At 48.7% G+C, this 18,427-nt stretch overlaps 1 protein-coding gene and 1 non-coding gene across 2 annotated transcripts in view; one reads left to right on the top strand and one right to left on the bottom strand.

The window, feature by feature from the left end:
* Gabbr2 (gamma-aminobutyric acid type B receptor subunit 2) overlaps positions 1–18,427 on the top strand; it is a 335,072-nt gene that overhangs the window by 305,433 nt on the left and 11,212 nt on the right. Inside the window, exons 14-16 of the mRNA XM_051187733.1 lie at positions 11,391–11,501; positions 14,579–14,803; positions 17,072–17,254. Coding sequence (XP_051043690.1) covers positions 11,391–11,501; positions 14,579–14,803; positions 17,072–17,254 — 519 coding nt within the window. The remainder of the gene's footprint in view (positions 1–11,390; positions 11,502–14,578; positions 14,804–17,071; positions 17,255–18,427) is intronic.
* LOC127224650 (U6 spliceosomal RNA) lies at positions 10,525–10,628 on the bottom strand. The gene has a single exon (XR_007834734.1). It is a non-coding gene; the product is annotated as a U6 spliceosomal RNA (small nuclear RNA).

Below are 18,427 nucleotides of genomic sequence, written 5' to 3'. Positions count from 1 at the left end.
GTTTAAAAAAAAAAAAAAAAAAAGCCAAGCTGGGCGGCAGTGATGCACGCCTCAATCCCAGCACTCAAGAGGCAGAGAAAGGTGGATCACTGAGTTCAAGGCCAACCTGACCTGACCTACAGAGAGAGTCCCAGCACAGCCAAAGCTACACAGATAAGCACTGTCTTGGAAAAACAAACAAACAAGTCAAGCATGTCAATGCCTGGAAGCCCAGTGCTGAGGACAGAGAAACAAGAAGATCCCTGGGGTTTGCTGGCTACTCAGCCCAATCAGCAAGCTCTAAGCCAAATGAGAAATCCTTTGTCAAAAACCAAATTTGACAGTTCCTAAGGAACAACAGCCAAGCTTTTCCCCTGGCCTCACATCTTCACATGCATATGCAGATATGTGCACATGTGACACACATAACTCACACATACACACACTCACACATGCACACATACACTCACATGCACACACACATACCCACACTCACACACTCACACACACATACTCACACATACACACACACTCACACATGCACACACACATACCCACACTCACACACACTCACTCACACACACACATACACACACACATACACATTCACACATACACACACTCACACACTCACAGTCACACACTCACATATACACACACTAACACACTCACAGTCACACACTCAGACACACATACACACTCAGACACACACACATACACACACTCACACACATACACACACACTCACACACACACACACACAGAAGCAAAGGCTCCTTCAGGCTTCCTCTTGGCTCTGAGATATGAGTGAAGAGACATCACTCCCCCATGAAGCCTACACTTGAAGGGCAAGCAGCCCACCCTCACTATGGTAGCACTGAGCCAACTTTGGCTGCCCCAAGCCAAGGTTACCCCCATACTTCTGAGGGCCTAGTGCACTCCAAAGAAAGCAGGAAATCTGTGTTCCATATGAAGTTGCTGGAGTTTTACCCACTGGTGATGAGGCCTAACGACATTAAACATGATACAAGTAAGGCAATGCATGTCTGCAGGCTACAAGCCACCCACGGCCACCAATCTATCTCCCTCCTCTGAAGCATAAAGGCTGCCTCTACATGTCCCTTCCCTCCCATTCCTGGCTGCTAGGCCATCCTTGCACTTATGGTGGGGGTGAGGTGGGGATTCTGAGTGCAGGACACTGGTCTCCCCTGACTTAGCAAACTTGCTGAAGAGTGTTCCACATAACCACCCTTGTGTCAGGCCCTGCAGACCCCCAGAAGACAACAAACCACAGCCCATCATGAAAGCCGCCCTTAAGGAGCACCGGTTGGCTTGGAATCAGTGTTTGTATCAAGGAGATCTTTGCCCCCCATGGAGACTAACAGGGAGGAGAACAGGTGCACACCCCCACACACTCGCAGAGGGTCTCTCTCCCTGAGAAGAGAGGGGAATTCTTAGATGGATTCCCACATACTCTGTGGGAAGGCTCTCTGGCCTAGACTTTGCCTCTATCTTGCTGTCTCTCTTGCTGTGTCCTCTCAGTCAAGTGCCCTGTCGGCTCTGATCTATATGGACATTAAACTCCTTGCCATACTGCCCTGAGGTCAATCCAAGAGAGCTTGTCATAGGAAAGCCTGCAGCAGCTGCAGAGAGCTGAAGACACTAGGACATTTGGCTGCACTGTCAACCTCAATCCCTCCACAGCGGTGGCCCTTACAGAGCTTTGGAATATCCACTGAACCCAGGTCGTACCCAGAATACCTCTGAGAATGGAAAGGTCCTTGCTGCCTCAGCCAAGGCCCCCGCTGCTCTGCTTCACAGCCCCCCCCCCCAGTTGTCAGTGCCTTCCCTCACTACTTGCTGGACACAGCACAATGGTCCAGGCTCTGCCTTTGCCCAGGCTGGTCCCTCCAGCACATAAGACAGAGACCAGAACGCTGGGCCAATACTTACCATGAGTCCTTTCCTGGGCCTCAGTTTCCTCTAATATGAAAAGAAGAACTAGATTTGTGCATAAGCCTCTTAGTGTTTGCAGACTGGGTCAGGGGGAAGAGAGTGGCAGGCACAAAACTAAAGGACACCATAGTATTTGGTGCTTAGAGCTTAGGGTGTCCGCAAAGCACAGATATCCCCTTACCATTAAGAGCCTCACTGTAGCCACAAAGGAAAAGCTGTCAGAGATACCCTCAGGAGTACCTGGGGATGAAGCCATGCTTCCCTGTCCGATTTGTGATGGGGGGGGCAGGATTTGTAATTAAAGCAGTCAAAGAGAAATTCTTCTTCCCAGCAGTTTTGGTATAACACCTTTAATCCTAGCACTCAGGACAGAGGCCGGTGGAGTTCTGAGTTTGAGGCCAGCTTTGTCTACAGAGCGAGTTCCAGGACGGCCAAAGCCACACAGAGAAACCCTATCTAGAAAAAAAAAACCTAAAAGGAAGTAAGAAAAGGAATCCTTACCTAAAATGACAGTTTCTGGCCTGAGATGTGGGGCTGCAGCTGAGATAAGCAGTCTAGCCCCTGAGGCTTCTGCAAGTTTCCTCCTGGCTTCAGCACTCTGCAACTCTCTGCAGTTGAAGATAATAATGGCAGTTGACGCATCAGAAGGCCTCTCAGCTTCTGTGGGTGGTAAACATCTGTTAGTTACCTCCCTTCATCTCCTTGCTGGCCCTGGGAGTCTGCAGGTGAGAGAGCCAGGACTCAGAGAGGCCTGTATTCAAAGTCACACAGCTGTGGAGTGAGGGCATTTATTCTCCCTCCCTCCCTCCCTCCTTGCCTTTCTTCCTCCCTCTCCAAGGTTTCTTGCTGGGGTCCTTCTGTCTTCCCCAAAATCAGTAGTGTTAATTCACCTGCCCCAGGAAAAGAGGCATCTTGAGGCACTGAAAATGAATACCCCCAAAGTTGCATATACACCAGCATACACACACACACACACACACACACACACACACACACACACAATCCTATACTTACTCATAGAAAGAAGAAAATCTACCAGTTTTACCATGTGTTTTAAAGACTGACTTTGGCATTTAAGATATGAGGCAGGGGTGACCCATGGAGAAGCTCTGCCAGGCGGCAGAGAGCTGGGGGTCCAGAGATCTGGAGGTCCAGAGAGCTGGGGGTCCAGAGAGTTTGTAACAGGGGGGAAGACTCCCTCCTTCCAAGGAGCAAGTTACCCACTGGAGCAGCAAGATAGATGTGAGAAAACTGTGCCTGGCACACATACTAGGCTTCCCAGCCCATCCCACTCCCCCTCCTGAACCCAAATCCTAACCCAGGCCTACCCACTCAGACCCCTACCAGGACACACAGAAGTCCTGGATGCCAAGTCTGCTCAGAGCTGTGTCATGGCTCCCCTGTGCCTAGTCTTTATTCTCTCTGTCATAGGGGATCTTTATTTTTGCTTTTGTTTTAAGATTAACTCTATTGTTTAATTACAACTATGTGAATCTGTGTGAGTGCAAGTGCCAGCAGAAGCCAGAGAGGGCATCAATTCCTAGGAACTGGAATTTTGAACAATTGAGAGCTGCCATCTGAGTGCTAGGATTCGAACTCTGGTCCTCCTCTAGAGCTGCCATCTCCAGCCCCAGGATTCTCATTTTTAACACAGAACTTCTAAGCTCAGGCCCAATCTCCTGTCATTGCTCAATATCCTTTACGGAAGTCACTGAGATGGCTCAGTGGGTAAAACACTTGGCCTGCCTGCCATACCATCTGAGTCTAGTCCGACATGGTGATTGGAGAACTCCAAACTCCCCTGAGTTGTCTTCTTACCTCCACATGCACTCACACACGTACAGAGTAATATTTTATTTTCATTTTAACCCTTTAGAGGTTGTGCTATCCCCAGAGCAGTCCCTGAGCCAGCAGCATCCTAGACCAGCAGCTGCTGAGAAGCCTACCCTCCCAAGCCTAGCAGCCCTGTGCACCTGTGCCTGTGTTGTCCCAAATCCCTGGAAGCCCTGCACTCATCTTGCTCAGCCAGTGTGCTGGCCAGGCTTATCACACACACCTACCCTGGCTCCGTTGGTTCTAACACATGCCCAAGTCCTGGCCACGTCAGCCTCCCACTTGTTCATCCCTGGTGTCTGGGGCTCTCACATTATGTCAGTGCTTCTGAAGAGCCTCTCTAGAGCTGACCTGAGACAGACCTCCCATCTGAGTGTCCCACAGGATATTGGGGCTCTTTGGGAGAGTACCTGTTACCTACTCTGTAGCTTATCCAACATCTGGGTTGACGGTGGCATCAGAGTGGTCTTAGACATCCAGTATCTAGTGCCTGCATAGTGTACAGAAGACACCTGGGAAATGCAGGAAGAGTTACTTTGTTACAAGTATGCCCCCCCAAGCCTGGTCCCACAGCCCCGTCTGCCCCAAATAACAAACAGAGACACTGTATTAGATATAAAGCTGTTGGCCTGCTACTAGCATTTCTTATTGGCTAGCTCTGTCTTAACTATTAACCCATTTCTATTCATCTAAGTGTTTCCACGTGTTCTTGGCTTACAGGAGAAAGGATCTGGACCTGCTCTCTTTGTCCTACATGTTGAATCTCCTCCTATCTCTCCCAGAATCCTCCTTGTCTCCTAGTCCCGCCTATCTTGCTTTCCTATTGGCTAACAGGGCTTTATTCATTAACCAATAAGAGAAATATATTTATAGAATGACATCTCCCATCATTACTTTGAAAGAGTAAATGATGGACAGGGATAACCACCCTTCAGTGATCCAGCTCATGCTCACTATGCTGTAAACTGACCAGTGAGGGCAGGGGTGCTGGGAGCTAGCAAGTGTGAGCACATGATTTCACCTCCAGCACCCAGATGAAAATCCAGGCATGGAATCACATGCTTGCAATCTCAGAGATGGAGAGAGGGAGATAGACAAACTCTTGAGGCTCCCTGGCCAGCCAGCTTAGCCTAACTGACAAGTCCCAGGTCCCACTGAAAGACAAGATACCCTTTCTCAGAAAAACAAAGCAGATAGGTCCTGAGGAACAATACTGAAAACACTGAAGACTGACCTCTGGCCTCTGTGTCTTCTGGCATGCACACACACACACATACTAAGAGCCTTCCCTTGTAGCTGGGATGCTAGAGGCTGAAAAGGGGCTTGCCAAAGTTATCCCAATAAGACTTTAGCAGGACAAAGTCTTTGTCCTTTCAGGCCTGTGTGGGTGGACCCTGACTTGCCTACCCACAAGTGCTTCCTGACAATGTAGGATGTGCAGGGGCTGCTGACCTACATTGTCAGGGACTGCATCCTGCAGAGGGACTCTGGCCAGCTGCTCTCCTTCCCATGCACAGATGAGTTAGGCTTTCCTAGGCATAGTAAACATACCTCCCACTGAGCAGTGCTGGACCAGGAGCCAATGTGTCTACTCTCCGGCCATCCTAAGCAGGTGTCCACAGAACCCTGACAGTCAGGCAAGCATATCCTCAGCTTGGGTTCAGCCTGCAGCACCAAAGCTCAGCCTTCTCAGAGTGCCAGGGGTCCTAAAAGCCCCTACTGAATGCTCAACAATGAAGTCATTCCCCACCAGAGCACAAAACAGGTTCCTATCTACTGTCTCCATAGAGCTTAGCACAGTGCTTAGGAGAAGCCAGGGCAGCATGGGTTGGGTTAGGAGGGCAAGTGGTGAGGATGGAAGGAATACCAGACAACCCTGTGACTTAGCAGCTGGAGAACCTGGGCTTATCACTCAGTCATTCTGTGCCTCTGCATCCTGTAAAGTGTGCATAACATCTTGCTGCATTCTGGTGGTGGTTTCGTACCCTAGCAACCAGAAGAAGGTGGGTCTTAGCCTTACCATTGCTTATCTATTCTTTATCCATTACCATTGCATGGGAGGAGGCCAGTACATAGCCCTGTGAGGCCACCACTCATGAAAGCCACCTGGTCCTGCATAGAAGACCTGCAGGGAAGTATCCTCTTCTGTCGTGCTTGCAGTGACACTCCTTTGCCCATAGCAGTACCTGGAAATTGAGGATGCTTTAGTAGTTATGGGGTGAATAGGTGGATGGATAATGGATGGATGGATGGATGGATGGATGGATGGATACCTGACTAATTGCCAGGTGAGAAATGGAAGGAAGAAAACTAAAGAGAATCAAGCAGACTGCAAATCTTTACAGCCAGTCATCCCAAGCAAGAGTAGCACTGTTAAGCCAGAGGAGATGTAATTCTTGGAAAAGAGGCAGGCCTGAAGCCGCCCTGGGCTGTGTGGACAGCCCACAGTGAGATGACCCCAGAACGGTGGGCCACCCATCAGCAGCCCTTCATAGCTGCCCGGGAAGCAGAGCAGTGTCTCTACCACAATGCTTGGACATCTGACCTCGGTGGCCTGTTAGGGACAGTAGGCACTTCCCTTAGTCACTGGCAGGGAATGCCTCTGACAGCTTCCCCATTTGCAGCCTTACCAAACTGGTGAGTCTGTGCTCCCAGAAGCCGGTTGGTTAATCCTCAGCATGCCACACAGTTCTTTGGTGACCTCTAGTGGCTCTTTGGTGCACAACACTGATACCTCAAAAGCGCTTAGGTGACAACTCTTCCTCCCCACAGGTGTGTGACTTAGTAGTCTACTGTGGCCCCGGGATGACCCAACAATGGCTAGCTTAGCTTTTGGGATTCAGTACCTGGGTTGCTTGACTGTATTCTAAGACTCCCATCATCCCCTAGCCTCATAAGAACAGAAACCTTATTGCTCCTGAAATTATCCCCAACCCAACTCCTTGCCACTGTGGCTGATGGAAATGGGGCTGCAAGAGGGCAGTGTGAAAGCCAAGTTTGAAAGCTATTTCCAAGTCAGCACCTGTTACACGGGGATGTAAAGGAAGAATCGGGCCCCTGGCCTCCAGGACAACTGCTTGTCCGAACTCTGAATGAGTTCTGTCTCTGTGGCCCTGCCCTTCTGCAGTCCAGGCGGGGACCAGGTTGCTGAGGGAGCTGCACAGGGAACAGAATGGCAGATGTGAGATTTAAAGAAACCAGATGGGGGGATATGGAATCGAGTGGGGGTGGAATGAAAGATGCCAGGCTGGCATGCCGGCAGTGGAGGCAGGTCATGCCAGTTCCATGGCTGTTTCCTGATGGGACAAGGACCAAGGGACTTACTAGAGGAAGACAGATATCTGGGGAGTCACAGGCATGCAGAGCAGGGAGCAGCATTCCACTCCACACACCTGGAGCATCAAGCTCAGCCCTAGACCAGTGAAAACCCAAGCTGTCACAGGGTCTGGTGGAAGGACATGTGGGTGATATGTCCTTCATGGATTGCCCCACAAGACTCAGAGAGATAGCTCAGAGGAAAGATGAGGACAGCAGCAGGTAAGGTACAGGAGGAGAAGGTCTAGTTCAGTCAAATGACCATGCAGCCATCTCCCCAAGGGGCAGGGACAGGTGGGTTCCTGTCACAGTATGTAGGAGCCAGGCTGGCACTGTCAGCCTCAACCAATCGGGTTCTCCTTACATTGAATAGTAAGTGATGTATGTCAGAACACACACACACACACACACACACACACACACACACACACACACACACACACATACACACACGCCGCCACCAAGTCTGAACCCATCACAAATGGATACCTTTCATCTAGAACAGCAGACACAATCATCGTTAATCAGTCTGCAGCTCACATGACCATGGAGGCCTCTGCTCCTCCGACATCCTGATGTCGATGTGGTTGTCACTGCTAACAGTGGGACCAAGCCCATTCTGTCTTTGTAATTAAACCAGGAAAATTGTCAGGAAACCATTGCCCACGATGAACACATCCCAGCCACTGGGGGTGTCGTGAAGGGTCGTCTCCAGCCCAGGCCTCTCTGACCTTGCATTCTGGAGGTCACCTCAAGAATATAGCACTCCTGCTCACATATGGACTCAAAGAAGCTAGGCTAATGTCTTCCTGTGGCTTAGCATAGCTGAGAACATGGGGCTTAAGAGTGCACGAAGCCAAACAATCTGAAGAAAAGATGGCTGAGCCCACACACCCCAAGGAGCCCAGGCTTTCCTGCTCCCATATGAACACCTTTGCTCACCCACAGGAACCCAGGCAGTGCCTGCCTCCAAAGCCAGGCCTAGAGAGCAGCAAGGGAGGGAGGGCTTCTAGTCTTGCTTTCCCTCCACACCCATGGTACCCATCAAAGTGCCCCTTCTTCTGATGATCGACCCTGGGCATACCACCTCTTACTGCCAAGCACACCTTCAGAACCCAGCAGCTTGTACACTTTTCCTTGACAATATGCTCTTGGGGGACCCGCTGGACTGGCAAACAGATTTTCTAAGAAAGGTCAACTTTATTTAGTAAGTTTCTTGCTGGTATCTATCTGTGAATGGATCTGAAGCTGTATTGTGGGACCAAGCAAGTAAGTAAATATGGCGACTTGGTTAGAAATCAGAGATCTCACTTCAAGAAGAGAGGTGAAGTTATGGAAGGGGAGTGGCAAGTGAGATCTCTGAGGTGTGGCTTTATATGTAAAATAGATGAACAAATATGGAATAGATGAGGGAGAGATGATAGATAGATAGATAGATAGATAGATAGATAGATAGATAGATAAATAGATGATCAATACATGGATGATAGATGACTGACTGGTAAATAGTAGATAAAGGATACATAGATGATAAGTGAATGATACATGATGATAAATGATTGATAGGTAAATAGACAAATAATTGATAAATGCTTAAATAACAGAGATATATAGATGCTACATAGATGCTACAAAAGTGACAGATAATTTATATTTAGTAGATAAGACTGATAGATGATAGATATATACATGAATGTACATATATACACATACATACATACATACATACATACATAGGACTAAAAGTAATGATACCCACAAACTTCTCAGATGTTGGTTTCTAAACACCACTGCACTGAAAAGAAAAATAAGCAATTCCAATGCTGGAGCAAGGGAAATGCCAGGAGAGCTGAGAACATCCTGTGCCAAGAAATAAGCAAGTGTTCAAAAAGTAAGATGACAGGAACATGTGGGAGAAAACATCAGAGGCAACAGGAAGGCATTTTGCACTGGCCAAATCTGCATAAACTTGAGTCAAAATGCACAATGATAGCGATGGGTTGTAGCAGGGCCATGGATAACAGGGAAGAAAGAAAGTGCTGCTCTGTAGCAGAATGTGGTGTGTCCAAATGGGGTGACAGTTAGCAAATCCCTGTGCTAACGTTTGTGGGAAACAGGATCTTCACCGGGTCTCACAGTGGCTGCAACAGGTGACTCCTTAATCACAAAGGGGAAATGGTACCTTTCAAGTGGTGAGACCACCATAGGCATGTGAACACAGTTAACATCACCAGTCACTGGACGAGGTGCCATCTTATGCCCTGTGGTGACATGTGGAGGGGACATCTCTTATGCAGGATTCCTGCCCAGTCATGACAACAGCCAGCAAATCCACACCAAGGGATACTTAACAACTGTTAACTGGGCTGAATTCTCCAGGAATACAGATAAAATGACCAAAGTGGGCTGGGGCATCGTTTGAGAGTAAAGCAAGCCAGGACATAAGGAAATGCAATGCACTGGTCCCAGGGTGAATCCTGCTTTGGAAAACACACACACACACACACACACACACACACACACACACACACACACACAAGATGCCTTAAAGGAACCATTGGACCCACTGGTGAATTGTGAAGGTGGCTAACAGAGAATAGACCATGTCACTGCTTCAGTTCAAAAGTGTGAGCATGTGGCTGCTGGAGAGTGTCCTCACTCCTAGCAAACACATGCTTAGATATGTAAGAGTGGAGAGTTAGGACATCTGCAGTTTGTCTTGAAGTGACTCAGGAAAGACAAATGTCTGCCCGGGACAGCTTGTTCTAGTCCCTAGCATCTCTTTGGAAAGAGCACTGTTAAAGAGCATTAGCAAATGCCACAGACCTCTGACATGCCCCAGGATTGGCTGCCTGGAGTTAGCTGTGGCGCCCACCTCTTGTTCAATCAGCTTTGGCCCAGGCTGTGTCATGTGATATAGAACATGGCTGCCATTGCGGCTTCTTCAGTGTATGTCTTCCTAGAACGGCTTGTAGAAGGCCCTATGCATGGTTGGGCCAATATATTCTGTAACTCCAGCTGCCCAAGCTCACTCCAGAGTCTCCTCAGACCACCCTCAACTTACAGCCAGTTCTCTCTTACTGTTTCAATAAGCCTTACACATCCCTCCTCTGGACTGAGTTGCTACTGAAATTTTCTTACTATAATATTTCTATTAATTCTTTGAGAATTGCATGCAATGTGTTTTAGTCGTATTCTATACACACACACTCTTCCTCCAACGCCTACCATATCCACACCTACGATATCCACCCCATCTTCCTACTCCCCCTAGTTTTTTGCCCCTCCCCCTCTTATATAACCACAGAATACAGTTTGTGATGCCCATACATTCCTGGGTGTGGAGCCAGCCACTGGAACATAGCCCACCTACTAGGGACCACTCCCTTAAAGAAAACTCTCTGTCTCCCAGAAGCCCTCAGTAGTCCATAGCTCCCCACTACAAATATGGAACACTTCAGGAATTTGAGTATTGTTGCACAGGGGCCATGCTAACCCCATCTGTACCATTCCAGTTTTAATATCTGTGCTGCTGAAGCTGACACCGTTACTAGAATTAAGAGTCACAGCCTGGGCCCTGATGGCCCCCATAAGCCAGGTTTGGCCATTTATTCTTAATAAGGCAATTAAACAAGCACTAGTTTTTAAAAAGTAGAAGAGGGAGATTATTCAACACCAGCACTCTGGGAGAGGGACAAAGAGGTCACATGAGCTCCTCCCAAACCATCCTTGGGGTCCTCACATGAAAGGCATGGAGGAAGGAACAAAGTGGTTCTAGTCAAGGTGTGGTGCAGACCATCCTAACGCCAGCATTGTTCAGGCTCCAGTCTGTCCTGCAAGGTGGTCTGATAAGCTATGAGTAATGTCTTTCTGGAGACAAGCTCTCCAGCTGGCTGGCAGCAGACTTCAGTGGGATTCCTGGGGAGCATTCCAATTCCTTGGCGTGCCTTGTTACCAAGAGACACAAGGGGCTCGAGGATCTTTAGAATAGTCTTCATTTCTGTCGGGAGGGTTCAAGGCCTTATTAGAGCCTTGGGACATAGTACTGACCACCCTTTCCCTTAGCACCTCTGTCTAAAGTTGGGCAGGTATGAAGAAGCCACGGGCCCAGGGTTCAGGCTTGAGTTATAACCATCAAGCAGAACACAGTTGGTGCTAGCTTGTTCCTTCGTTCCACCATGGGAATGCAAATGTCTCGATATGTCACTGGTTGTGGAGTATGGGAGGAAAGGGGACCTTTGGCAAGTGACTCTGCTGCTGGAAGATGGCCAGTCCATCCCTGGGGTTTTTGTTTTCTCTTTATGCAGCCGGACCCAGCAGGCCGGGACATCTCCATCCGCCCACTGCTGGAACACTGCGAAAACACCCACATGACCATCTGGCTCGGCATCGTCTACGCCTACAAGGGGCTCCTCATGGTAGGTGCCAAGCAGGAGGCAGAGTTTGGGGATACTTCTTTGCCAGGCCTGTCTCTCCTAGGGGCCTTCACAACATGAAAATAAACAGAGCATCCCATGTGACTCCGCCCTTAGTCTCTGTGGGTCCTGGTCTTAGATCCTGCCACAGCCAGAGGAGATGGGCAAAGCTGTGTTTCCTCTACAGGCTGTAAGGAAGAGCCCTTCCGGGACTCTTCCAGTGAGCATGGCTCCAGGCAGTCCTTGACTTGTGATTGGTGGCTTATCTCTAACTCCTTCCCTTCTTCTCTCTTAATCCTTATCACTGGATTTAGGGACCAGTTAGATGATCTGGAAAAATTCTTTAATTGTACCTCCAAAGTCTCCCTCCCCTACCCATCCACACACCACCACCAGTAAGGCCACATTCACCACTTCCACGGATCTGGGTGTGGATATACTTGTGAGGGCCACTGCAGATTACAGATGGCTTGTGTTGCCAGAAAGTTCTTCTTAGTCTCGGTTCAGCATCTGTGAGTCCTCATGGCACTCCTTGAAGATCTAAGAACATATGACTGTTTCCTACTGACTCTGACACTCTTCAGAGATCTGCAAACATGTCTATGCTGTACAACTCTCTCGTGCTGGTTTGGTGCAGCCCGGTCAGAACTATGGTCAGGCTCCCACCAAGCCCTATCCCTCACCACCATGGGCCCCACCCAGACAGTTCCCTGCATCTAGCCCATCCTGTGCTGTTTTGTCTGAGAGGAGATGGCCTCTGGAGACTGAAGGAGTCATACATGAAGACCCTGTGCAATGCAGGCTTCCAGGGGACGATGGCTCCCTCCTCTCACCCAAGTGTCTGCTTCCAAGGCTGGAGAAAGAACCTGCAGCACGGTGTGAGGACACAAGCTATAATCCCAGTATTACTGAACTTGAGGTACAGCCTGTGCCCCAATCAGCCACATCCTCTACAAACCAATTAGAACAGCCAGATCTTTATGAAAAGCAGAAAGGCGAAATTTTTCAGTGTGAAAACATTGGGAAGAGGGAGAAAGAAATCCACTGACACCCTATCCCACCCCATTCTAAGTCCATCTCCAAGGTCTGGAGGGGAGGCTAAGGTTTAAGAAGTTATACACACCTAAGCAGTCCTGGTCAAGGTGTGGTCCTGCCCACCCTTGGCCCATCCTTGCCTCTCCTGTACGTTGTCTGATAGTTACAAATCTCTTTTCACTAGCAATGTTCCTCTCAGGCTGGCCAGGCCTTCTCTTCTTCCTACTGAGATTCCTGGAGGAATTCTAGTTCCCTGAGGGTTTCAATAGCCTCATAGCCAAAGTGAGGCTCATGCATGTCTCTTTAGATACCTCCATCCCTGCCTAGATGGCTAAACCAGCACTCAGGAGACCAAGGCAGTGGATGGAGAATTCAAGGCCAGCCTAGGAAAAACCCAGTCTCAAAAAAGTAAACAAATAAAATAATAGATGAGAAAAAAATAAGAGATCAGGCTGCTAGGAGACACATTTACAGAAAAGGACTGGGGTGGGAAGAGGAAGCCACCATTGCAGTGTGAAGTACCATCCATCAGAGAAGCTCATTCAGGATTCCTCATCCGTCTCCTGTCTATTGCATGACAGAGACTCCATGACTGTGGCAACTCTTACAAGGAAAACATATAATTGAGGCGGCTCACTTACAGTTCAGAGGTTCAGTCCGTTATCATCATGGCAGGAAGCATGGCAGAGTGCAGGCAGGCATGTGCTGGGGCTAAAAGTGCTACATCTTACAGGCAACAGGAAGTCGACCAAGACACTGGGCTGTATTCTAAGCATAGAAGACCTCAAAGTCCACCCCCATAGTGACATACTTCTTCCAACAAGACCACATGTTCTAATAGTGCCACTCCCTATGAGATTATGGAGGCCAATCACAAACTACCATAGCCCCTCACCTCACCCAAACAGAGGCCCTGAGGGACAAGTGTTACCCCATCTCCCAGACACTGCATGTGGGGCTGTGAGAGGGGTGTTCAAAGTCTCATGGCCAGTGACTCATAGAGGTCATTCCAAATCCTCGTCTACCTGGCTTCTGCCCCGTGATGCCAAACTAAGTCACCCCCAGAAAGCAGGCCATCACAGTGGTGACAGATGTGGAATGCAACAAGTAGAAGTTATTGGTGAGAAAGCCCCGGGACCCTGCACCTGTAGGAGTCTCAAGGCTCCCTTCTGCCTCCCTCACTACCACCCAGGGGTGCAGATGTGGATGCCCCTGTGACCTACCCTCCCTCCCTCAGAGCACTGGGAGGGCTGAGGCTTCCCCCTTGGACCTCTCCCCTGTCTACTTCTGTCCTGTTCACTTCTGTAGGGAGATGTGTTGCTTAGAAGAAAACTGCACATGAGAGGAAGCCGAAAATAATGACAATTAAAGATATGGGCAGTTTCTCCCTAGCAAACCTGCTCCAGAGGTGCTGAGATAAGGGCTCCCATGGTCTTGTCACCCCTACATCCATGCCACACAGTCTAAGATGGATGCTGCAGTACCACCCATCACAATCCACTCTACCTGTTAGGAAGGAAGAAATGCAACTCCTTCCCCTCTAAGGGCACAGCCCAGACCTTGGGCACCCCACTCCCTCTTACAGGGCATTGTCCAGAATCTGCCATATGCCAACTTCACTTCTAGAGAGGATGGGAAACCTCTCTGTGTTCCGGGTGTCTCTGCACAGTGGGGACGAGAGAAGTTGAGTCACAGGGCACCTGCCTGGCCTGCTAGAAAAATCCTAGACTGGACTCTTCTGGACTTCTGTAAGCACTGTCCACTCCTGCCACTCCAGTACTGAGTGGCTGCCGTCTTTCCTCTCTGTATCTCAGTGTTCTCCAGAGACCTTATTTGAGGCTCCTTCCCCCATGGTCTCTGCAGGAGCCAGTTGTGAATGTGAAGGAGAACTGGGGGCTGCCACACCCCAAGTCTGTATTTCCTCAGGGTGCAACTGGGGCCACGCATGAAGGCAGTTGGTGGCAACCTGAAGTTGCTGCAGTTTGATGAGCAGTGAGGGGGCTGTGCCTGGTAACGAAATCTCCCCTTTCTGCCCACCTTTTCAGCTGTTTGGATGTTTCCTAGCATGGGAAACACGCAACGTAAGCATCCCTGCCCTCAATGACAGCAAGTACATTGGGATGAGTGTGTACAACGTGGGGATCATGTGCATCATTGGGGCTGCCGTCTCCTTCCTGACCCGGGACCAGCCCAACGTGCAGTTCTGCATCGTGGCCCTGGTCATCATCTTCTGCAGCACCATCACTCTCTGCCTGGTGTTTGTGCCAAAGGTACCTGTCTCTGCCTGTCCATCACAAGGGAATTGCAGACCCCACCACACCTGTGGGCAAAGCATGAAAATAAAAAGGACTATGCACACAGGAAAAAAAACATACCAAAAATAGAGAAGAACAAGATCCCCAGAAACTTTACAAACCCTCATCACCCTTGAATTATCAAACTATTAATGTTTACGTTGGTATTCGTGTTGTTGATGTGTTTCCTGATGTTCTTTTTAAATAACATTTTTTGTTTGTTTGTTTGTTTGTTTGTTTTAGTGAGGGGAGGAGGGGATGAATGAGTACCATGGCATACATACTCCTGGACTCAGATCTCTCCTTCCACCATGTGGGTCCTGGGGATCGAACTCAAGCCATCAGACTTGGTGGCTGACACCTTTCCTTACTGACCCTTCTTAGTAGTCCTTGGTCTTCATTTTTGGTTTGTTTTTTAATTTATTTTAATTTGTCTTATTGTTCTATGTGTATGACTATTTTGCATGTATGTATGTATGTGTACCATAGGCATGACTGGTGCCTTCAGAGGTTAGAAGCCCTGGGTCTAGAGTTACAGGTAGTTGTGAACTGCCATGTGGGTGGTGGGAATCAACCCCAGGTCCTCTGTAAGGGCAACGAGTGCTCTTGACCACTGAGCAGTCTTCCTAACATCCTGGTCTTCGTTTTTGAAAGACTAGAAGCCTTGCCCCTGGAGACAAGATGTAACTACAGCACATGCATTCTGTTCCTTTGCCTCTTTAACTTAGTGTCCCACCCTTCATCTTTCCCACACCCATTACATCACTGAGGGTGGGTTGATTGCTTTCACGTCCACTCAATCCCTTATTGATGAATGTTACAATTATTATAGTTTTTTAACAGGGTAGCCTTGCCTGTGTGTAGCTCTGTGTAGCCTTGGCTGTCCTGGACCAGCCTGTAGACCAGGCTGTCCTCAGACTCAGAGAGATCCACCCGTCTCTGCCTCCCAAGTTCTGGGATTAAAGGCATGTGCCACCAATGCCTGGCCTATTGTAGTTTTTTTAAAGAATGTTTTTCTCTACATAACACATTTTCCTTGTTTCCAATTATCTGCTGTAAACAGTCTTGGAAGTGATGTTATTGGGTCAAAAGGAGCAACCATTTTTAGTGTCCACTTACATTTTACAGTGAAAGCATTTCCATCCTTTTGACATTGTGACATGATGTCATCTGCAACATTCATGCTCAAGAACCAATTTCTTAACACAATTGAGTTTTTTTTAATCACACAAAAATACAAAGCTTCTATTACAAGTTGTTTTCCCACAGCTGTGCTTCCCCAAATAACACACAGAGACGCTGTATTAGATATAGAGCTGTTAGCCTGTTACTAGTGTTTCTTATTGGCTAGCTGGCTTAAATATTAACCCATTTCTATCAATCTAAGTATTTCCACGTGGCCTATCTTACCAGAGAGAGGATCCCCTTCCTACTTTTCTTCCTCTCTCCTCCTTGTCTCCTAGTCCTGCCTATCTTGCTTTCCTATTGGCCAACAGTGCTTTATTCATTAACCAATAAGAGAAACATATTTACAGAATGACATCTCCCATCAAGCTTCAAGTTAGCACATGATTTTGTATTGAGCAGCACCCACATACCACCAGCAGTCACACACACCAATCTGGAAGACCAGCTCAAAGAGATATTTTGCAAGCATTATCCTTTGTAGTAGTGAATGAAGAGGCCTTAACCTCTTAGAGACCCATGCAGCCTGAACTCAGGGGCAGGAGACAGTGGGGGAAAGTCACCCCTGAGATAGGAGTGTTAGCAGCAGAGAAGGAGAGAAGAGGTCCTGGGGTCCCTGGGGTGCCTCCACCCCAGGCACACTCATCCAACCAGGGCTGACTTTGAGATCTCCCTTCTCTGCCGGTGTCACCACTTCCCTGCCTGCTCTCTGACACTCTCCATCCTCAAAAGTGTGTCAGGTTCTCTAAGCCCAGCTCTGAGTGAGTCATTTGCTCCATCTGCTTTGTGAGACAGCATCTCATTGATCTCTGGGCCCAATGTTGAATAATAATTCCCAATGTTGAACTGTGTCTCAGCACTCGGGGGGGCTCTTCCAGTACCCCAAGAACCCCATCTTCCATCCAAACTTCCCAATCCAGGGGTGGTGCCACAAGCCTGTAATCCCAGCATTTGGTAGATAGACACAGGACGACTACAAGTAGGACCAGGTACAGGGACATGGTTGGGAAGCAGGGAACATGGCAGGAGTCTCACTTCAAGCCAACTCTATCCCTTCAGCTCATCACTCTGAGGACAAACCCTGATGCAGCCACCCAGAACAGGAGATTCCAGTTCACACAGAACCAGAAGAAAGAAGACTCAAAGACCTCCACTTCAGTCACCAGCGTGAACCAGGCAAGCACGTCGCGCCTAGAAGGACTGCAGTCAGAAAACCACCGCCTACGGATGAAGATCACAGAGGTGTGTCCACATCTGGGGGCCACCCATCCTCCTGTCCTGGCCCCTCTACCTAGCCTCCAAGCTATCCCTGTTCCACAGTTCCTCCAGAACACATTAGGTCATGACAGCAGGGAGTTTATCACATCTGACCCAAACCTAGTGCCCAGGTGGCCTGAACTCCTAAGGTTCAACAGTCCCCAATCCCAAATATGTTCGAAGAGGATACCTTGGAGTATCTTCATTCAGGACCCACATAACTCCCTGATACACAGCATGGAAAGAGGGTACAAGGACAGGCTTCCCCAGAGAAAGGCTGTGCTGCAGTGAACCTGTCCCCAAGTTCTGAACTGCTTCTTGAAAAGGCCAGGGACGCCATAGCTAGGGTGCTTTATGACTAAGCCATGCCCTCAGATGGAATGGAACCCTCTCTCACCTCTCTCTCTCTCTCTCTGTCTCTCTCTCTCTCTCTCTGTCTCTCTGTCTCTCTCTCTCTCTCTCTCTCTCTCTCTCTCTCTCTCTCTCTCTCTCTCTCTCTCTCTCTCTCTCTCTTTCTGTCTAAGGCCAGGGGTCTGACTAGATCTGCATCTGGGCTGAGTCAGGTTAGGATACTAGGCAAGTAACAGCAACAAAGAGGCTTTAAAAGTAGGTAACCCCAAAGAGAGGCTAAGGAAGGAGAGTCACAAGTTTGAGGCTAGCCTGGGCTCTATAGCAAGGGCCCATCTCAAAAAAGAAAACAACCCAAAGAAAGTGTGTTAGCCAGGCCGTAGTGGCACATGCCTTTGATCCAGCACTTAGGAGGTAGGGGTAGGTAGAACTCTGTGAGTTTGAGGCCACCCTGGTCTACAGAATGAGTTCCAGGATAGCCAGGGCTATAGAGAGAGGCCCTGTCTAAAAAAAAAAAAAAAAATGTGTATTTCCCTCACCTCATTAGGACAGGGGTCCCAACAGGACCATTTGTGGAGTGAAGGTCCTCCTCTCCTGTTCCCTGCCACTCCCCAGGCACAGCAGGATGAAGGCATGGAGTTCTCAGGAAGGGAAGACACAGAAAGCCCACACAAGGGATCACCTCTTAAGGAAATGACATACACATAGCCAAAAACAACAACAACAACAACAAACAGTTTAGTTTAGTTCTGCTTCCCTGTGCTGCCAAAATTTTCATGAGCTCACTTAACCAAAGAGGATGCTGGAAAA

The sequence above is a fragment of the Phodopus roborovskii genome, unplaced genomic scaffold (assembly GCF_943737965.1).
Source record: "Phodopus roborovskii unplaced genomic scaffold, PHOROB, whole genome shotgun sequence".
Classification (NCBI taxonomy): domain Eukaryota; kingdom Metazoa; phylum Chordata; class Mammalia; order Rodentia; family Cricetidae; genus Phodopus; species Phodopus roborovskii.
The sequence above is the reverse complement of the archived record's forward strand: the minus strand, read 5'-3'. Positions and strand labels throughout refer to the sequence as shown.